This window comes from Scatophagus argus, chromosome 10 (assembly GCF_020382885.2).
Source record: "Scatophagus argus isolate fScaArg1 chromosome 10, fScaArg1.pri, whole genome shotgun sequence".
NCBI lineage: Eukaryota > Metazoa > Chordata > Actinopteri > Scatophagidae > Scatophagus > Scatophagus argus.
In genome coordinates this window covers 13,852,495-13,875,560 of record NC_058502.1, presented here as the reverse complement: position 1 = coordinate 13,875,560, position 23,066 = coordinate 13,852,495, and the positions used below count along the sequence as shown (strand labels likewise).

At 41.0% G+C, this 23,066-nt stretch overlaps 1 protein-coding gene across 2 annotated transcripts in view; it reads left to right on the top strand.

Moving 5' to 3' along the window:
* Window positions 1–23,066, top strand: part of slc35f3b (solute carrier family 35 member F3b) — a 44,473-nt gene that overhangs the window by 15,515 nt on the left and 5,892 nt on the right. The window contains exons 1-2 of one of the 2 annotated variants that reach the window (XM_046401255.1): window positions 10,604–11,174; window positions 20,524–20,866. In XM_046401255.1, coding sequence (XP_046257211.1) covers window positions 11,099–11,174; window positions 20,524–20,866 — 419 coding nt within the window. In that variant the 5' untranslated portion in view covers window positions 10,604–11,098. Of the gene's footprint in view, window positions 1–10,603; window positions 11,175–20,523; window positions 20,867–23,066 lie in introns of those variants that run through there. The other variant, XM_046401254.1, reaches the window with a different exon arrangement.

Genomic DNA, 23,066 nt, shown 5'->3' with positions numbered 1-23,066 from the left:
GTCAGGGAAGAGTGAATTGTTTATAACAGGTTATTGAGTTCATTGTACTGTTTTTTCATGTATGCAAGGAAAATTTATATTGTGTCCAAATGATGAAAATGGTCTGAACCACCTTCAGATGTTACACGCCTCTGTCCTTTTTCTCAGCTTGAATTCAGGATAATTACTGCAGAGAATGGAGCATGATTTCAGGTGACATTTGTCACCCATGTTGCTTACACCACGCGTATAATGAGACTTCCCTCTAATGAGAACTGGTCTCATCGGAATGATAAATTGCCTCATTTTTGGAGGCTCCATCACCAGCTGATAAAGAAAACTACACTTTCATAAACCCTGTAACAAAAGCACAAATCTGTGCATTTAAAGCTTTGGGAACGCAAGGGCATCAAGTTTTATTTTTATCCGGCACTGATTGCTCACTGTTTGCCTGGTAGCTCTCACTGTTTGAGGTTGGACTGAGAAGTGGAGATGGAAGAGAATAAGAGTGTGAATTTTGCACTACTGACAGCACACACACCTGCTCCTGGCCTTTTGAAGGGTCTCCAAACACCTGCTGCTGCTGTGTATGGAAAGTTGGGTTCATAAATGATCAGAAACCGGTTTGATCAGCATTGAAAGTGGCCTGGCTTGACTTGGCATCCAGTCTGAACACTTCAAAGACAAACCTAACAGATCTGAAGCTTCATGGTAATGTGGTATACAGGGCTGAATTAGGTTCTCTCAATGTGTCAATCAATAAATATGTTTCATCTTGTGTGAGAAAGACTATCATATTGTTACTGCTGGTACTGCCTACAGTATCCACTAGTCTCTTTTCTGTTGTCTGAACCTATTCCCTGGCTCTGAATTATACACCACAAAGTCCTATGCCCAGATTTTGTCAGTCTGCCAGCTTCAATTATTTTCCAGGAAATTGTTTCATATCACCAAATCTCTGCACAATTGATGTGCAGAGTCTCAGGTGTAATATTTTACAGTTATTCAGCGGTCTCATTTGTGCACAGGATGTTCACACTTCTGTAAGCAGTCTCCATGGCACCGTCTGTAACAAAGTGGAGATTAGTTGGATCCCTCATTTAAGGTCCCATGTCACTGGCAGGGAGACAGTTTGGCTGTTTCTGCAGGAGGGGGAGCAATGAAAGGTGGCAACAGGTCCTCTACATCCAACATCCACAGCAGGATTTTGGTTTCTACTCTGACTCAGCTGCTGTTCTTTTCATTTACTGCTTAGCTTATTTATCAATTTGCTTTATGATTGATCTAGCTGTTAGTGAAGGTGTCCTCAAACTGAATATCAGAGTTTTGATACCCACCGTGGTCATACATGTTGAAGCAACCTTCACCAGCATAAATAAGTCCTCACTCTTTCTGCAACCGTTTTATTCAGAAGTAACTTGGATGGTTTTTAGTGCTGCTTCCTGACTAAACAGAGGGAAAAGAAGATTTCCCGCTTGAGGGATCAATAAAAGTACATCAAAAAATTCAGGGAAAAAGAAAATTCTGGGGCGGCTTGTTGAAAATCACATTGCCGAATGCTATTAATGTTAATTAATCTTAGCTGCCTGGATGTAAAATAACCTGCGGTGCATGAGTACATGAAGACTGCTTCATACTGTGAAACATCCAGACACACCCCTGTCTATGTCTCAAACTTTAAAAGAATAAGGGTTATCCATTACATATTAAACTTTTGTGTGAACTGTTGTTATGTGTCATCTAAAGTCTTTCAGCATATGTTTCTAAATGTGCATGGTTTTATGTTCTTGCTGTTAAGTTTTGATTTCAGCCACCTGACCCATAAAAGAACAAAACCAGCAATGAGACAGTTTTCTTCATGTAGCCAAAAGCTGATAGCTGTAGATTATTTCTTGTTGTCATAGAGCTCCCTCATTGTCCACAAACACTAAAAATATTAAACCTTCCTGCTGATAAACACTGGCACTGTGATTATCTTGACAAATCCCACATTCACTGTTGTGCTGCTGTAAGTACTCACCAGAGCACCAACTGTGTATTAACCGTGGCTGAAAATAGCACCTCAACAAATTTACTCCTGTTTGTGTAAAAAGCTGCAGAGGGGCCAAACAAGAAGTCAAAAGCATAAAGAGACAGACTAACACATGTTTTTTTGGTTGTAGTATTTGTGATTTTCTCATAACAATGAAAATCTGAAATAATGCCAGGTCTTTATTTTTTGGCACCTGCAGTTGGTATTTTTGGAGCTCTCCTCAGATATTGCTTTTACATCATATAAAAGTGTTAACGCTGAATTCCACTTTAAAAACAAACGCTTCTAATTGCATTCAACCTGACATGGCTCATGTTTGTAGCAGTATTATTTGCTAGTATTGTAAGCTTCCCATGATATGTTTCCATTTTTGAAAACCCAATATATATGGCTGTGGATGGAGTTGTCAGTGCTTTCTCGGGTCACTGTGGACTCGTTGTAGCCTTTTGTCACCTCACTGTGAAGGACGTTCCTTTAATAAAAAAAAAAGAGATCTGAAATCAAAAATGGGAGTGAGTGCCTCACAGCATGAGAGGGCTCTAACAATGTCTTTAGAAAGGACAGGAAAGCGAGGAGACAGTGATAAGTGATCACACAGAGCTGTCATGCTGTTCATTACTATTTTTCACCTGTGTGTGTCTGTGCTGTGGTGCTGCGTTCTTCTAAAATCTTTCAGTATGGTTGTGTGCTTCTAAATGCGTATGTCTGGTTTTTATTTATGTGTGTTGTATAGGTGTGTATGTGGGTCACATCGTCATCTTTCATTACTGCTGCTCCACTTTTTGCTCCCACTACTGGGCCGCAGTTTGTGGAATTTCTTGGTCTTGTTCTTGGCGAGCAACTGTTATTAATTTTCATGTGAGGATGTGTGGTCACAGTGCCCCCTACAGGCTCATTGGAGGCTCTGCAGTGTCAGGAAACTTACAGGTGTGTCAATAATTGGTGTGAAATCAGTACAGCATACAGTATATTACATGTGGGACTATATTATATTTTCTGGTTTGAGTCATAGACCAATGGCAAAACAAAGCAACATCTTATATATAAGCAGTATAGTATAGTACATAAAATACACCATTTTTTGGACCTAATGTATAATTGACTAGTGGTTCTGACGTAAGTGTTCATCTTAAATGCACCACTCAATAGTCTGCTTTCTTCTTGTATAAATATTGTTTTATTGTAGATTGGAAAAGATTACATAACATGATATGTTAGAGCTTCATGACCTCACTTTTCCAGCTCAGGTAATAGCCTGATATAAATGCAGATGGATGAGAGAAGCTTTTGAAAATGGTGCTTTGAAAATGGTACTGCTGTAATTACAGCAGTTGAGAACAACATGAATAATGTTAAACAGAATGAGATAAGTGCAGTTTAAAGAGGAGCTGCTTCAGCAAAAAACATTTGGGAGGCTTTTTCTGTTTTTTTTTTTGGGGGGGGGGGGGGAGTTTTTACGCTTTTTCCACTCTGACTGTTAAAAATGCATTAAATAGGAATTTAGAAATTGGACAGGTGCAAAATGAAAGTCAAATTAAGAGTGTATTCCATTTAACATAAACCTGAAATTTTTTAGGTTGTATTGCCTGCTTGGTTAAAATAATAATAATAAAAAGGTTGAAATAGTCATAGCTTGACAACAGAGGGAGCCAGTGCCATTTATTAGAAATACGATATCTTCATCTGTGGGCATAGAGCATCTCCTAAGGGAAACCTCTCTCTTTGACCAGCAGTTGGAGCACAAGAGTCAGTTTCTGTTTTCCTCAGTAGGAGTTCAGCAGCCTCCTCAAGTACAAGCCATATAGATGTTACCACCATTTCATTTTTGGATCAGCCTCAAAGCCGGTGTATCACCTGGCAGAGTGGGGACACGATGTGCAGTGCAACTCTTAGGTGTGAATGTGTGTGTAAGTGACTTGAGGTGCTTCGGAAAAAGGATGGACACCATCAAAATTTCCTTGTACAAATAAAAGGTTAAAAAAACAAACATAGGCTCTGTACTTGTATCTAAAGATGATACATAAATGCTCACAGAAGATGTACAGTCAGACAATTTCACAGTAAGGCTGATATGTGCTGCGTGTCTCCTAGCCTTTCCTTGATGTCAGGATCACACAAATGTGGCTTCACTGTCATAAAAGAAGACACAAAAAAGAATTGCATCAAGGAAGGCATATAAAATGAGTGCATGCCGATTTTGGCTGCATGATCTAGCGTTACATTTATTGAGATCTACAGTATATGCAAATAAGAGGTTATCTGTTTTCTTTTAAGGATGGCTTCAAGGACATTTCCGACAGATAAGGTTCACCAGCTGTCTCCAATTTGCCTGCCTACGTCAAGTCCAATTTTATACCCCTCTTGTTTGGAATCATTGCATCAGGTGCTGATCAAAATCATCAGTTGATGTGTCTCTGCCCACCCGTCTTACAGTGTACAGAGCACCATCATGTTCCACTACCTCTGGGTCTGCATCACAAATAAAACTACGCTTTGAAAAACTATACTCTGAAACAACCTTAATTGGAACGGAGAAACATGCTGTCAGGGCCTGATTCCTCCAGTGGGATGCAAATTTAATAGAGACTCACTCTTCCTGATTAAGCGTGGGCCACCTGGGTAGAGTGTGATTATAAGGACTAGGTATTACAAGTTGATTACAAGTTATTAAATGACGTTTAATAACTGTTGCTGGACTTTATTAGCTGCAGTTGCAATTAAGAGGAAATCCTACATTACTTTAAGTGGCAGTCAGTCTCCCTCTGGTTTTCCCCTCAGACAGCTCTTTGAGTGGGAGGTTATGAGCTCTTTGACCCATATTCTCTTCTCTTAAACAAGTTCCCAGTCAGACTTTTTAATGTGTGTTTGCATTAGCATCATCACGTAAATGTAAAAGGGTGTGTACATGTATTGTAAAATGTCAACAGTTTACTAGTACCATCTTCTGAAATTTAAATATCTTATTAGTTATATTGAATTTGAATTTGACGTGTTGATTATTTTTCATTATTTTTACAGATCAAATGTAAAGGAAATCTATTAATTAAGAAAACGATCTGTAGATTAATCAGTAATTACGTACCTTTTAATTACAGACTTCATGTAAGCTCTGTGTGCACTGATGTGTACAGGGCAGCAGGCATCAGTTCAGTCAGCATTTGGCAAACTGTGCTTTATGTTAATTAAACAGAATATAGCTAACTAATGTATTACTGTTTATATCTGGGTATGTTAAACATCACAAGTAACCCAGTTTATACTGGCTGTAATTAGATGCTGTACCAGTTAGAGCATCCATCCATCCATCCATGTGCGGAGAATTCACAACTTTTTAAACATCCAGCCACGTAGTTTGATCACTGGAGGCTAACGTTATCTCAAGCATATCTTCAGACTACAAACAAAGACATAAACTGTGTGAGAAGTGCACATTTAAATTCCCTTCTTTAATGGAGTCTTGGTCTATCTTTTTCATAGCTGATTACATACTGGCAACCATTTAGCAACAAGTCCCATATCGAGTCCCACTGAGTGGACTATCAGTCATCACATCACATAGAACTACATGCTGCACTTGTCTGAGAGAGAAGATATATGTATATATATATTTATATATATTGCAATAATGAACAGAGATATTAAGCTACCTCGGCACAACATGGGGTTCATGTGCAAAAACCTTTCAAAATCACATCTGTGAGTAAATTTTAGGTGAAATTTGTCTTACAGAAACATCAGCCAACACTATTTCTATATGACACAGCATTTTGGAGTGCAAAGGTGTAGTATGAAAGGTCAGTGTGAGTGCTGCCATGTTGCTCCGCAATGTAACTAAAATGGGGTAAGTGTTTTGGCCACTGTTTTCTCCCCCATACACCCCAGGGGAACCTGCTGAGGCCATTAATCCAATAAACTGCTGTTTGCAGTTGCAGTACCTTGACAGCTGCTTGCCTCCACAGATGAGCTGTGTCTGGCTCTGAAGATGTATTGGGCCCAGGAAGAGGGAAAGTTAATTTGACTTGACCTTTCTGGTGCTTGAAACAAGCTGTTATTTAGGACTCCATGCCACAACTCCCTCAGCCCCCTGTTCTTTTCTCATGCCCTGGGAGTTGTTATTAAGTGTGAAGGCAGACTCCTCTTCAGTTTTGTAATGATCTCTCACCTCTCATGTTTACAGCTCCACTACCTGTTTTTCATGCTAAGCAGGAGCCAGAAGTGACCTGGATGGGAAGAGTGGAGGGAGCAATGGTTCGCAAAGTCATTTAAGTCTTCCAGAGAGAGCCAAACACTGAAATTGTCTCTCTACTGAAAATGCAACACTGCCAATATTTTCTATTAATATTTATCACTGCCCCATTAATATTCATAGTAAAATTAAAATGAATTGAACTATTTTATTTTCTGTGTACATAATCATCTGCTTTGCTCATATTTCAAAACCTGATTATATCTAATCATTTTTAATGTGGGAAAAGTTTGAAAAAAAGGAATTTACAAAAAAAGTCCATTATTGAAAGCGCCATATGATACAAGACTGAGTCCACAGTCACGCTAGCATGTATGTGAGTGGTGCTTTCAACTGAATGCTAACTATAGCATGCTAACATTCTCACAATGATGAAAACATGCTGATGTTTAGAGCGTTAGTATGATAACACACTGTACAAGAGGAAAAGTCTGGGGATTGTCAAAGTCATCTTGGAACATAAAGGCTACCTATTTTTATTGCAATCCATCCAGTAATTGTTGGGATATTTTAGTTTGAACCAATTGGTGGACCAACACATTCTTCTTTGGAGCCACACCACTAGCATGGCTATTGGCATAGCACCACCTGCTTTATGGGCAGACGTGCTCTGCTCTCACGATGTTGTGTCAAGTGTCTCCAAATTTTCTTAATTTCATCTGAGCAAAGCACCCGGAAGTGGTTGTTGTTGCCGTTAAAGAAGGAATTGATTGATCTTAAATCAGGGTTGGCTGAGCAATTGGATTGGAAATGTCAATAAAAATCTGTTAACATTTTGGCAAAGAGGTAACTACAACAGCTCCAACAGTCAACCAAACAACAATTGTACACAAATTAAGCCAGGCACATTTACTCACACTTGCACTTATTGTTAATTGATATCAGACAGCGAGAAATTTACTCTTACACACACCTTTTTGCACTCCGAGTCAATCATCTCCCACCTTCAAGCGCTCTGATTTGCAGCCAGAGCACTTTTATGCATAATCAATAAAACAGATTTCAGACTATCTTGTTTTCCTTCTGCTTTGTAGGAGTTCAGTAAACAGCTGATTTGCAATAGTGAAAGGAGTGTATATAATTTATATAATAAAGATCAATGCAGATATCGTTGATCTCTAAGACAGGGTTACCTCCAAATACCTCCAATTGTTTTATGAATTACTTATAGTGCAAATTACCCTTAAGGTCTGAGATGAATTGAGATGGATTGGGAGAAATGTTCAGACATGTTCATGTACAGACATTCGTAGTTCTCAGAGGATTAGTTCTAATGACTTCACGGATCTTCTGACTTTTCCACTAGTGTCACAATGAGGTTGATATTTGTGATTTTAAGTTAAACGTTTCAGCAACCACTGGATGGACTGAAAGCTTTAGACTGTAACTGTGAGTGTGTCAGCATGCCAACTTTAGCTTTGCTGTCAAAGCACCAACAGCGCTAAAGAGCCGCGAGCTTATCCGTACTCTGTTAGTCTTGTGGAAATGATCCATATCCTCAACTTCTAGCAAATTTTTATTTCCTTTAACGACCAGAAGAGTGGTGAACTTTTCCATCAAATACATTTCCAGCGGAATATCAAGCCATTACTCTTTTTCTGGAGGATCAGCTTCACAATAATTTCCTGCTAAAGCATTTTCAGTGAAAATTTTTGTGAGATATCTGTGTTTGCCTTAAATCGATGCATAGCTTATATATGAAGTACTTCCAAGTTTGTTTGATTAAACTTTTAATATAGGAACACTATAGCAGCACTGAGTAGTGCAGTTAAAGATTGTTTGACCGTATAAGGATTGGCTACTTCAGCTTGCCTCATTATACAGCTTGAATACACATTTAAGAAAACCACAAGCATCTTTTTGGAGCACACTAGTACATCCCACCGTACATGGAAGAATAATCGCCTCCCTTCCCAGATCCGCTTCTCTCAGTCTCTGGGTAGGGATGGGGATTCAAAAGACTGTGCTGATGAAGGAGCCCTTTGCCACTTCTTTATTACTCATACACACTCGTCCCTATTCAGATACAGTATGTGAATGTGTGCTACAGAGGGAGAGGGAGTTGTCATGCGGTGTCTCAGAGCACAGGCTGGTTTGATCCTCCTCCGTGTTCATAGATAAAAGTCTGTGAGTCACTGACTGGGATCTTTTAATGATCTCACCCGCTCCACCTATTTCCACCTCCCTGTCTTTCCTGTCAATAATAGCATGTGCATTGCGACTGAATCTTTTTGTTCTTTCCATACAAGCTGCTGAAATTTGACAACATTAGTTCTTAACGACAGCTGGCAGCTGCAGAGCCGAAAAGGGACTCCAAAAAAGACGTGATGTGGAATCTTTCACCATCACACACAACAACATAATTCATAGGTGACATGTTAAAAATGTTTATCCATTAGACATCCTGTGCTGCTCTTTTTAGCTTGCGCACTGTGAGCTCTTGCACTTCATCCATTAGCTTCCATCCTCCTGTTCCTGACATTTGCAATTTTCAAACCCAAACACAGGAGTGGGAAGCAGTGGAAAACAGTGAAGGATCCAGTGGATTTGGTTGCTGAGGGACGACAGAATGGGTCTGGGCAGAGGGTTTTTAGAGCTCCCTGTCCTAGTTAGGCAGGGCAGGGGATTCTCGCTTGAGTCTGAGGTAGAGTATGAGCAGTGAATTATTCAGTGCGGCTTCCTTTAGGCATGCTCACACTCAGCGGCTTTTACACACACGCATACACACATGCAGAGTCACTGCGGACACACACACACATTTGACCTTGAGCACATTAATTCAGGGTCACAGGGACAACATACATTCTCAGATCAATACTGAACAGTTCAGCTTGTACCATTGACAGTGAGCGACTTCCCTCTGATATATTACGTTTGTGTGTAATGGATTCCCAGGAGCAAACCTCAAGTGACATGTAGAACAACATCATTAAGATATGCAGAAACAGTGTCAGGCACAATTTTAGCTGGCCAGGCACCACCACCACAGAGTGAGTTCGACAGCTCTCAGTTTGAAATGGCTATGTGAAGCTCAGAATTATCACTTCAGACTTCAAAACCAATCTCAGCCGTTGGCAGAAAAACAGACAAGAGTCACGAGAAACTCAGGCAATGTTTTCGGCAGCTCTCGCTCTCCTCACAGATGAAGATGTTACCCGCTTCAGTGACTCTACCAGTACAATTTGAACTGTAATGACTTTAGTATGAACAGGACATGTAAGGATTGATGTCACACTGAAAACTATAGTCCAGGTCAGTCAGTCTATAAGGTCTCAATCATTATCACAACACAGCTGACAGGATATTCTGAAAGATTCTGCTAATTAATGGCAATGGATTTAGGACATTTCTCCTATAGGGCACAATAGTTGATGATAGATTTGCATAGTTATATGCTGATGTTAACCCCATGGCATAACAAATCCACATCAGATACAGATTTTCTGTTAATGTTGATATACATGTCGTTTCTGGTTTCATTTGCCTCACCTTACCATTAAGTATTATGCAACCTTCTGTGAAGACCTCTCCAATGAATTCTACACAGTGCAGATTTTAAATGTGGAAATAGACAGCACTGGTGTTGGATCAGTACCTTGATGTGACATGGTGGAAATGGCATCAGAAAAAAGCAGAAAAAGCTGGATGGGTGCATCTCTAATCTTTCTGTGTCAAACCAGCACAATTTGCACTAAATTACTCTTTGTTATGTTTCACATTTTATTATGCTGCTGAAAATAATATGTGAACGATACTATAAGGTAAATATTCAATATTAATATACCAGTATAATAATTATTTATAATTTAATTATAGTAATTGTCCTATGCTTCCCATTTTGACATTTTAAATCCATATCCCAGAAAAAGAAAGATAAAAAAATAAACAAGAAATATTTAAAGCTTAAAGGTGAGCAATTTGCTATATAAATGTGTGGATGAAGACGAGCAGATGGCAGTAAAGCAGAAAACCAGGAAATAAAAAAAAAAAAATCTCCAAAAATCATGCAAATCATTTTGCAAGATACACAATGATCACCAAATTATGCAAAGAAATGCATGTGACGAACTGTCACCTCGCAGGAAGCAGTTTGTCTTTAACTCCTTAACCCTCACAGCTTCTGTGCTAATTTCAGATTAACTGAAAACCTAGAAGGTAGAAACTATTGAAAAGGTAGAAACTGCTGAAATTCTCCCCTCATCAAAATACACTTTAAAGGCCAATTAACAGGCTGTATCAAATATTTAAACTATTATTTTGGGACGAGCCTCAACTGCGGGGATGCACACTTGAAACAATTTGAGTTCGAGTGTTGATTGGCTGGAAAACCGCACATCGCCCTTCAACCTTTACACCACTCGTCCCATCATATCTGTCACAGAGTCCAGCAGAGTCCAGAGTTTGTGTGCACGCTGACAGGTGCCTCGATCCAGTCCGGACAGACCACGGCTGGGGGTTCGGAGAGGACAGCCGGGCACGCCTGCTTCGGGACAGGAGGTGGTGGGTGGTGGTTGTGATGCTGTAGGGGGGGACTGATGGATGTGTGACGTTGGCGAATTGCAGCAATTGTCAAACTGTACGTGAGGAGAGACCAGCCATAACGCACTGGATACAGCAGATTTGAGGAGGGAGAGCAAGTGGAGGAAGGGGGTGGGGGGATACGACAGAGGTAGGAATAAAAAAACATCAACAGGGAGTTGGATGGATGCAAGGGCACTGAGAGCTGGAGACCGGCTCTAGAAACATCAAGGGTCCCATCAAGAGGTCTGGTGTCTGCACCAAATCAGCTTCAGGGATGTAGTCGAAGCGGTTTAGAGCTCAGCCCATCCGAGCTCGTCATCATGAAGAAACACTCCGCAAGGGTTGCCCCGCTGTCCGCCTGCAACAGTCCGGTGCTCACCCTCACCAAAGTGGAAGGTAGGGCGAGTTCATGTCCATTCAGCGCCCCGAGCTGGAGCTGTCTGTTGGGCAGCCGCGTAAGCCTTATTATTATTATTGTTATCATTATTGTTAATATTTTCACAGAATAGCCTCCTGTAAATTTAGATGCATCCCTCTGTTCACCTGACAGAGGGGACATTTCAGCTCAAGTATTTCTCAAAAGGCTCCTCACGCATCTCACTGAAGACATGGATCAACTTTAGAAAATCTTACCGCGAAGGAGATAAAGCAACACGGGAACCAATCAAGCGCGCAAACTTCCCGTTAAATCTACGATATGTACGAACAATTTGACACCAGACAGCATCCTTATTATCGGAATTTAATCGCATTGATTTGATTGATGTTGCTGAGTCAAAATGAAGCGAAAAGACCAACATGATCTAATTACTGTAATATTGACGCATTGATTTCTTTTTTCTTTTTTAAGCACGACTCATGCTGGCCAGATGAACACTGTGCTAAATTTACTGGTCCATAGGGAGGATCTTAAGTTGTTATTGCAGAAGGGATTCCCCTCTCACTCTCCACCCTCCACCACCCATCACAGAAGTCACAGTTAAAATAGCAGAGCATCGCGTCAGGGCAGCTGGGACACGAACCTCAGCAGTAAGCATGTTAATGGTTCCTATAAAAGCTCTGTCAGTCTGTTAGTCTGCCACTGTAGTGGCTTCCCGATGTCTCAGTTTTGTGTTGGGTCTCCCTGCCTTATCTGAGAGAGTCCCTCTGATCTGCGGGAGAACAATTAGGAAACTGAAATTTCCTGCTGAGATGAAGGGACAACTCCTCTCTGCCTCCATATGTGTGCATTGTGTGTGTGTGTGTGTGTGTTGCTGCATCACCCCCCCCAACACATCTGTCCTGATGTATCAACCAAGTATGGTGTCGAAGCTCTCTTCCAGAATGTACAGTACGCCTCCACTGATGTTCTCCTCAGCCTCGTGCTTGTGCAAAGGAGTGATGTTATGCATTTTTTAATCCACCCCTGAGCACAGGTGACGACTGAACGCCTCAGTTTGTCATGAAGACTGAATTGGCTGTTGATTTCACAGCTATTCAACGCCTTCAACTGAAGTAATCCCTCACACATTTGCCTTTCAAAGGATAAAAAAAATAGGATTAGTGTGAATTAATAAATGATTCTGCACACAAACTTGCATTCTCATCCTACAAATGTCTCAGTAATCTGACTATTTTATTAATTTTTGCATGGTTAAAACATGCGTACATGTCATGGCAGTAATACAGGTTCAAAAAATAAAGATAAAAGATAAAATTAATGTTATGTAAGGAGAAGGTTGCTGGTAGCTGTCATTTGTGCAATGCAGTAGTGCTTAAATAAACAGCGTGACCGATCAACCTATGACACCACTGTGGAGCTGATTTGCCAAAATGTCAGTGTAGCCTCTACAAAAAGCTGTTTTCATTAGCAAAAGCTGATTATGAGGACGATAACATAAATACGTGTGAAATTGTTTACTTCTCACCCTCTGTTTAAGTAGTTTTGGGAGTCAAAAGCTGAGCTGCAGAGCTTGCTGACTAGGACTTGTCAGTGAAGCATAACTCCATCTATACTCCTTTGTATGGGGGTTCACAGCAGTCTGGGCTATGACTGGGAAATTTCTGAAAATACTTCATTATTCATAATTAATGACTAGACCAGCTGCTCGAATATGGATGAGGAAATTTCATGCAGTTTATATGGATGCTGCAGAAAAAAACTATGGAAGTATGATGCTGTAGCTGTTTAAACTGTGTTGCATATATTCAGTCACTGTAAGGCATTATGAATAAACTCTACCGCTGGATTACCAAAGATTTTAAGCTTATTGGAGTGAATGTCTGCTATTTTCAGAACAACTGAGATGGAGGGCTCTTATTTGATGAGCTTCTATATGCAGTATTAACAAAAAGCTGTCACAAAGCTGTCTATAGGGAAAGATGTGTATGTGTGTGTTGGGGGTGACATAGTATTGTAAATTGTTGAAGGGAGTCAAAGCTGCAGAGTTTATTATGTTCAGCTATCCATTTCAGCAGCTGCTTTGAAGGAGGAGGGAATCGCAGGGGTCCACAGCGGATCAACACACAGCTTTTCAGAGATTCCGCTGCTTATGTAACACCAGCTCCAAAACCTCTGTTCTCCTCACTAATAGCCTTCTTTTTTTCTAGTTTGGATCTTTAGTTTCTTTTTTCTTCTGCTTTGTGTCCAGTTAACATCCAAAGTTCCACATGGCATATGTGTGGCAATGCAGAGTCTTTATAGAGCAAGTGCAAGACTGAGGACATGTTGTGACATATTCAGCTCGACAAAACCGAACTCAGAAGTCTAGTTGACTGTTTTCAGATTTGAAAAAAGACTCTGGTTTTCCTATATTTGGTACTGTCACTATATCTCACTTTTCTCAGGAACTATTGAGCCAGACATAGAAATACTTTGTCTTGTGAGAGGAAGGTGGCACCTCCACCAATCAGTTTTGACATCTGACTTGGCAGTACAGTCATCACCTTGAGGGTAGTAACACAACAATCTCTCAGCAGGCAGCACATCCAAGAAGCCTTCCATGTTCCTTCAATGTTGCTTGATTTTATTTTGTAACAAAAGCCAATTTCTGGATATCTGCTGCCTACAGCAACAAGTTTGATTCACTGTCTTCATCTGGAGCATTTACCTCTTCCTCTATGTGTTCTTGTGACAAATTCACCCGACCAGTCGCCCATGGATGATAACTATTGATTTCTCTTCAAATGCATTGCTAGTGATGATGTCTTTTGGGGAAGGTCTGTGTGGTTCCTGTATCATCAGGGCGTGAGAAGTTCATGAAAGTTCCCTTAATCTCTGAAATTTAATTACACGCTTTGAAAGAGAACAGGCGTCTTTTGAGAGTGATTCAGCATACATACGTCCTGCGGGAAGGCGGTCATATTTCACCAGCTGCTATGGGCACAATGAACCTTTAGCCAGGGCATATAACTGCAATCAGTCGAATGATGACAAATCATAACTGTTCACACACCGAAGAAGAGGCGTAGGTCAACATGTACAGATGATGAATTGCTTTAACATAGTATTGAACCTCAACTGAAAAAGGTACCACCTCAATGGTAATTCAAAGAAAATGCACCAAGGGCAAAGTATGTGACTAAAGAGCTGTGTGGATAATGTTGGAAGTGATGGATGAATGGTGGCCAGTTTTGTTCATCCTGGTCCGTGTGCATGCTTGCTATCTTCATCACAATAAAATCCATATTTAGCACTGAGCATGTGAGCCAAAAGGTAGTGAGATTACAATTTTAAAACATGAATGATTTTGTCAATTCGAGGTGGAGGACCTGAATGGTCATTAATGTTAAACCCGAAAATAACACTACATTTTAACTTCAAGTCCATAAATGGCATCTAGCGTCTTGTGATTGTTTGCATGCGTCTTATCTGTATGTAAATGTGCGTTCAAGGCCTTTGTGAACAACAACCTCAGTATGGAGATGAGGTTGTATCTGCCCAAACAAAGGTCAAACACAAGAACGTATGTTTTACCTGGTGTTAGATGATCATCAGAAGCAGTGATGACATTAATTTTGGAGTTTTCCTTTACAAACGCCTTTCAGATGGTATGTCTTACTTTCATCCTTCGACTGTATTTGTCTTTGAAGGCAGCCAGAGGGGTAAAAATGAGGCTTTTACTTCTATCTAAATTCATTTGAAAAGCAAGTGAAATAGGCCTTTCTCTCTGTGTGCAAGGAATACATAATGACAAGGCTTTTATTTTAGAAAGAGGCCGAGTGTGTGCACAGAGAAAGCTATCAGTGTCATTGTAATGGTTGTGATTTGAATAGATGGATTGATGTTAAGTGCTAAATTGATTCACTGTATAATACGCTCATTAGACACATGACTTCCTTGCTGCATATCTCATTTGTATTTCATTTTTAAAAAAAAAAAAACCCCTTAGTGTTGTAGTGTTTCATCTTTGAGCAAAATCCTTCAAAAATGTGTAAAAAGCAACCTCTTAGCTCTAATCCTAAATTGAGGGAGTTTATCCGAAAGCTTTCTTCAGAGTGTAGGAAGGCTGCTTTTCCTCTCCAAATGCCTAACACAGCCAGATGACCAGATGGTACAGCTGTAGTGTGTCTAGAAGGCTAAATATTACAAAGCAAAATAGTTCCATTACCCCTCCAAAAGTTTTAGTAATTGTGACCAGCCTGGTAATAGTGTCAGCAAAAAAAATGTGCTGCATTTCATCTGTGAAAATGACTTAGTTGGCACTTCACTCCAACTAAATCTTATTTGATAAACTTCCATTTTCTTTTTAATGCATTAAAAAAACTAATCAGCCATCAAACCATAAGGGTTGTTTTGATGCAACAGGAAGATTAATATTTGTCTGAAAATTGCAAAGTCATAATAGCCAGATTCATGTAAGTGTGAAAGAGTTCCTGCATTATCAGTGGGGCGCAAGGAGGGAGTTTGGGCAGACGCTCAGAGTGCACACCAGCGGTGGTTGCCTATCCATTACTTGAACAGGGACGCTGTGGCCAATCTTTTAAATATTGATTTGTCGCGGAAAGTGCTGGGACCCTTGCCAGTGTGTTAACTGCAAGTCCATCCCGCTATATCCACTGTTGTAAGGGACTCCAAGAGAGAGCGAGGGATGTTTCAGGACTTGGGGATATACACCCAGTGCCAAATGTGAGTAACTGCTATTACTCTACTGAGACACATAGAGCATGGACACACAAACAACAACAAGAAGAAATTCTGGCCGGCTTGCGCCAGTGTTTTGTTGTGTCACCAACCAGTGAGGCATCAGAGGGCCCCAGCGTTGACCTGTATCGTGAGCATCTGTTGAACCAGCTGGGCAGGTCAGGGCGGTGACAGGCAACAAGTTTGCCACTCGGTGAGGAAGCTCTGTTGTCCTTTGAGGTTGAAGGAGAAACCGGCTGGGAATTAAGGAGAGCGGGATCAGTAACAGTCGTTCTGTCCTTGTCTGCCCTCCTGGGCCTTTGTCCCTTCAGCCCATGTGGTCCCACCTATCAGCTGGTCGACGCAGCTGGGTGTGTTTTCCGCCCGTCTCTCTGTTGTGTTATTGAGCAAGACAGGCTTGTCAGATGAGCCTTCTCTGGTGTGTTGAAAGGCCTCTGACTGACAGGTTGGCCTGACCAAGCTGTCACAGCGAAGTATCACAGACTCCCACTGTCTGTCAGAGGAAGAGATTACAAAGACAGTGACTTCTGCCTGTCTGTGTGGTGCCTGTCTGTCTGACTGCCTGTCTGCCATGATAAAACTGTCTCATGTCAAAGGTGACATTTTTAGCTTATAGTTAGTAGCAAATTCCCGGAAAATATCACAAGTACAGACAATAAGGCTCAGACTGTAGCTCATATGTCAGAAATGACAAACTGCATAAGCCAACATGAGAATGAAGGATTTATTTTTATTAAGAGTACTGATGCAATGACTCATGCTGTGTGTCAGCAAAAGATGCGCTTAAAGATGAAGCATTTTAACATTTTATTCTTGTGTGTGCAAAGAAGCCCTTTTGTTTTTTAAGAAAATCTAAATTATTACACCCAAATGTAAACTCGAGGTACTGAAGGTGTTTAGTATCAACTGTGCATCAAGGACTTCACACTATAATATTTAATTATGAGCATGGCAGAATGAGTAAGATGCACCAGTCAGTTCATATCCATCACCAAGCAGAGACCCAGCAGACAGTTAGACAAGGTGTGTATCGGTGATTGATCTGTTTACCCTGTTGAATCACCGAGGCAGAGCACCGCATAGCACTGTCACTCCCACGGAAGTGTCGCCAAACAGACAAACCTCTCTTACCTCAGCGTCTCTAACTCAGTCGAGGTCCCAGCGAAGCATTCCTGACAGTTGTATGGCTACCCTGGCAAACCAACCCTAGCCTGACACTATCATGCTGCCTGCTAGGATCTTTGTTCTTGCTGTGGGAAATAGCAGGGCGGCAGAGAGAGCGGCGGATGGTGTGGGCGGTGGCCTGTTCAGGGAGCTGCAGAGGGACATAGCAGAGCTTTCTCGGCCCGTCATGGCCAGGTTCTGTGAAGTGTGAGAGCAGGCAGTGCTCTGCTGGCACGTTTGGGATTTGCAGCTATCAGCAGGAGAGATCTGCACTGCAGAGTCTGCAATGGGAGGGAGGAGAGCGGGAGTGGGAATGAGATGGGTCAGGAAGCATGGACTAAGATGGGGGAAAAACTGGAAAACTGGCTAGTTAATGGCTAGATAAATCTCAAAACCAACTGGGGTGCCTCAGCACTACTGGGAGGAGGATATATATTCAATTCCAAACTTATGATCAGTGTACCAAACGCTAGAGGCAGACAAATGAATATTTAAGTTAACGATTGATTTATTGTGCGTTTAGTGATCTGCACATGTCTATTTGTGTCACCCAAAACAAGTAGATTTTCCTCCTAAAATGTCTATTAGGGAGTAAAGTACTGTATGGTTTGCTGTGATAAAGACACAGCAGGCTAAAATACTATCCTTTCTGTTGATAAATGCTTTAATTATAATAGCAAAATGGTATTTTAACACAATCCCTACTCTTGAGAGGAGTTTGGATGAATACATCTGAACAGGCAACAAGGAGAGTGCATCTGAAGCTGGTCCTACAAGAATGCCAAACACTTTCTTCCTGTCACCGGTGATTTCAGAGATGCCCGTTAGATTCATTTAAGCACATTTGGACATTGAATGCATTGAATAAATGGCGATATTTTTACCTAGAGTTAAAATTAAGCATCTTTGCTGATACTGTAATCTGCAGCTAAACCTAATGTACATCTGTTTGAGTGTGGAAAAATGCTGAAAGTATTACTGCAGTTGTCCTGGTGTCACAGGTTGACCTTGACGGTTGACATTTGATTATAATCGGATAAGGTTAAGAGCCTTCAGTTAATCATAAAGCGGTTACAGAAGGAGACTACTTTCTTGCTGTTTGAGTCATGGTAATAATGGCTTCAAAACTCAAGTGTTACCTTTAAATCACTGATTAAATGCTTCAGTGGGTAACACGAATCCACGTTGATGTCTCAGCATTTAATCGCAGAAGCTTTAATTAATAATTTATATAAGTGTGTTTCATTTAATAATAAAGAGAACATATATTCTGAGTATCCTGAGTACGGTAACAGCTTCATTCATGAGTGTATGACAGGAATATCACTTTGCTTAATGTTGCCATGACACTTCACTAAGTATGTTCACATGTGCCAGAGCTGGAAATGCTTAGCTGGGCTCCAGCAGCTCTCTCTGGGCTGATTAGCTTGGCCCGTCACTGCATTTGGAAGATTAAACTGCATGTGCTGCAGTAGGGAGCAGAGGCCAGGGCAACGGGATGTGGGACCGAGGCCCAGGAAGGACAAGAACTGAGCAGCATAAACAAGAGATGACCTTCAGAGCAAGACAAAGAGGCTTGGAGCTCAGAATAGAGCAACTTGATTCTCACCCTTGTGCACAAGACTTTGACAGACATCCATGTGTGTCTGTCTTTTCCTCTGGTCTTTGCTGATTCATCATTTCATTGCAGTAACAGACAATGATCTTGAATCATCTTTCATTGCTTCCAAATTTGCCTCAGGGCTCTCAGAGCTGTCAAGTGCTTGTGCAGCAGCAGGGGCATTGTTCAGGATGTCCTAAAAATGCTGCATAATTTCATCTTAATTGCATCACGCATCCATTCTTTATTCCTGCGGTAGATTAATACAAGTAAGGATCTTTTGTGTATTCACAGCAGAGCCCAGGGAAGCCGGGGTATTAGCATGGCAGACGATAGTGATCAGGGAAGTTAATCTGTGATATGATGAGACCACCTGGCAAGGTCAGAGGCAGCCCAGGAAGAATGAGTCGCCTCATTGGGTATGATGGACTTCCTCTTATACAGCCCTTTTGTAAAATATGTAGCAAGCCGCTTATATCACAAAATAGGTGCCCCTATAACATAGATCACATTTACACGAAGACAATAAATGGACACAGGACAGCTGAAATAAGTACATTTCCATGCTGAGGCCATGTACTGCTAATATTCACAGTGTAACTCCAACTTAAGCTTTATTCTCAGTGAGGCCTTTTTGATGTGCGTTTTGTATTCCAGTCAGCAGGGTACAGTGCAGACGAATCGGCAAAAGGCTCCCTGCAGCACCTCTGGAGACACCATTAGGGAGATCCCTCATTTTTAACTTGTTGGAAGGCACAAAGCTACAGAAGATGCATGGTGCGTTTTAGACAACCGTTACGAAACAGATGATCTGAGGCTGTTGTTGTGGTCACGCTGTATAGTCCAGCTATAGGCTCTGTTTACCTCAAAGACAGTGTGATTTATTAGGGCTTCGCTGATGACAGTGTTGGTGTTTTTTGTTAAGATATGTTAATGTATCATCAATACACAATGTCACTGAGAGATAAAGGAAGGCAGATAACCTGTCTGAATGAGGATGTGCTGCATGAATAATCTAGCCATTTATATCTTCTGAATAAAGAAGAGCTGAAGATTATCATCATGCGTTTAAGCTTATTAACCCCTATACTTTCACACACAGTTACTCAGCTATAACTGACTTATTTTGAGGAGACAAAGTGTATCCTTAAGTAAGTTTAATGACCTTGGTAAGTGAATCGACTTTGAAGGACAGAGGTGGGCGTGAGTGGGACAGAAAACATTTTGCTTCACTTCACACATTATTGAAAAAGTATGGTGGCTATCAGACTTTGACAGGAGCAACAGAAAAGTTAAGTGTTGCTGTCTGTGCCTTTGTGCGCTCACAACACATACACAAACAGACACACACGTCATTGTAACTCGTGAGGTTGAGAAGAGGTTGTCTTAGATTGGATATCAGATCTGCCCTCTTTTGTCCTCTGTTAGGCTGCTGCCTGTCACATTTGATCACCACATTTTTAACTCAGATGTCTGATTGATTACCTTCAACTTCAATTAAACTGTGAAAGCAGCTATTTTTATCCGGAAAAGATGTCAACACATGGGTGACTTAAAGTCACAGACAGAAGACTGTCTTGTTTAAGATCATAATTCAGATTTACTGCAAAAAGATGAATTAAATCATTTATATATTCACAAGTATAATTTTAAACTTTTATTCTGAACAGCACCAGAACTAGATAAATAAGATATTTTTTGTTTCTACTTGAAATATGCTTGAATCTGAATGGTTTGATGTGATATCTCATTTAAAAGAGAGCAAAAATCCTTCATCTTAGGCAATATTTAAAAAAAATATTCCTGCATTATCATTGTGTTTAGCAGTCAATCTAACATGTGTGTGTGTTCATCTATAGGAGAAGATCGCGCCAGGGAGAATGTGGTGGGCACCTCAGATCCACAGTCAGCTGGCTGTGCAGCAGGAGCAGAGTCCGGCTCCAACAGACGGAGGCTCCACTGCTGCGTCAGAGTAACAACCGTACAGGTGCGTAAGGCCCTGTGGGGAGTCGCCATGGTGATGTGCGTGTGCTCGTCCTGGGCAGGGTCCACCCAGCTGGCCAAACTGACCTTCAAGCAGTTTGACGCCCCCTTCACCCTCACCTGGTTCGCCACCACCTGGAACTGCCTCTTCTTCCCTCTCTATTACATTGGCCACCTGTGCAAGAGTCCAGAGAGGCAGACACCCAGACAGAGATTCAGGTGAGAGGGCTCCACAACAACCCCAGAAAACAAAACATGATCTATATCACACCTTTTAAAGTGGTCAAGTCAAATAGAGTGCTAAGGGAAGAAGAAAAGGAAAGAAAGAGATAGAATAAACAGGGAAGACAATATATTAAAGAAGGAGAAATGAAAGTATAATCTACAAAGAATTTCATCTTTCCAAATCAATCCTCGGAGAGAGATGCTGAAAATGGGGCAATGTGCAATATATAGTTTTTATCAGAATCAGAATTCCTTTATTTATCCCAGAGGGAAATTTTTTTTAAAATAAAAAACAGTAGAAAACAGTGAAGAACAGTGCTGCACACGTATCGACCCATGAGCACTACGTAGTTAAATTTTAGGTTGGGGTCAAAAGCGATCAAACACAACTGAGTCTCAGTCCCCTTAACAGTGTTATATGATTCTGACAATGCGTCGTTGTACCAGGGAGAAGAGCAACATGGATTTCCGTGCATATGGGTCCACTTAATGCTGCCCAAGACATATTTTTTAAATGAGTCTGTCAGTTATGTTGAATTATTCAATTGCCAAAGTATAGTTTTTCTAATTGTTTGTTTTTAAGGTCAGGCCTACTAAGCCAAATACACACGCCACAATGTGAAGGCAAAAACATTTCCTCTGCAACTCAAACAGAAAAGAATAAGGAAAATATATAACAGTAAATGTCAAGTCAGCTGCAGAGAGAATTGTTTTTCTCTTCACCCATTGATGATGCACAGACTTCAACAATCATACAATTTCACATCATAGAAAACAATTCTCCTGTCAGCTGCAGCCTCAGTGGACCAAAAATGCAATGCAATCTTTAGAAATCATTTAGTGGAAAGTTGTCTTCTCAACCCATAACAAATAGTCTCACTATTCTTCTGCACAGATAAAGCGCACAGCTGAAATACAAAGGCACGCTGTATGGAGATTGTTGAAAAGCCTTGTAGGAAATATATGAATGCAGTGGTTGCCAACCTGGTGTGGAGAGAAAGACAAGTCAGAGGCGTCATCAGATGAGAAACAGAAAAAAAATTCTTCTGTACTGTCCTTTAATCTTCACATGTACGATCAACAAAAACGCTCAATCCATTAATAATCACGATGCGATATTAAATACCAAAGATATATGATACTTAGCAGTGTGTATTTACCCACGAATGGCTAACACATTTTCTTACTAAGACCACTGTCTTTCAGTATGAGGAAACACGCACCTCATTTCAATCTGTTTGACCAGCTGCTTATCTGTGTTGATCTCACAGAAGGGGCTGGAGTTGTTTACCTTGTACGTTTGCTGGTTAATTATGCACAGTCTGTTTGTATTTGAGTTCCAAAAAAGCACAAACAACAAAACCACATAATTTGAAATATCTGGTTCCCAGGCCATCCTCAGTTATGCTGCTGCAGCAAACAAATGCAGTGTAAAGTGCATCTAGAAACGCTTTCACAGTTGAAACTGTACATAAGTCTTGGTCGTCAGACAAAAGTGTTATCTCTGCTACCTGCTGCGCTGGGTGGGAGGGTTGTGGGGTGGAAGGTGCAGAGTGCCTGCAAGCCCGGGGGATTGACTCTGTATTTCTGCTGCACCTCTGTGATGTCATTCTTTCTTTTTGAGGGCTTACAGGAAGATCTGGGGCTCTCACTTCTCGGCCCTAAGGTGATGTGCTGTGAATATCAAACACTCTGTTCCCTTTGTGTTTATTCAAATCACACCTACTGGTGGATTTCAGACAATGCGCAAAAACAGAGACCAACAGCTGACATTTGTAATAGCTGTCCTGTCTCCTTATATAAAGCTTTGGCCGAAGAGGAGGCAAAAGACCTGACGCTGGTAATGGCTGGCCTCTCTGCTCATCTGTAAGGGGAGAAGCCAGCCATTGTCTGACACTGGTAATGAGCAGGCAGGATTTTCACTGTAAGAAGGATATACTCTTCATTATCTGTTCATCACCTCACCCTGCTGTAGAGATTTACCTGGTGCCTGCTCATGTCCTGACTTCAACAGAAGGAGTCCATCCTTTTCCTTACTGTTGTTCAAGAAGGTTTGACTTTTCTCGGTTATTATGAAATTTTAGAAGTCCTGAGAATGAATTCAACATGGTTTGCATGTGAGACTTTTTTCTTTAAGCATTACATTAGGGAAAAAATATAATTTATTAGTAACTGAAAGTGGTTTTTCTCAAAA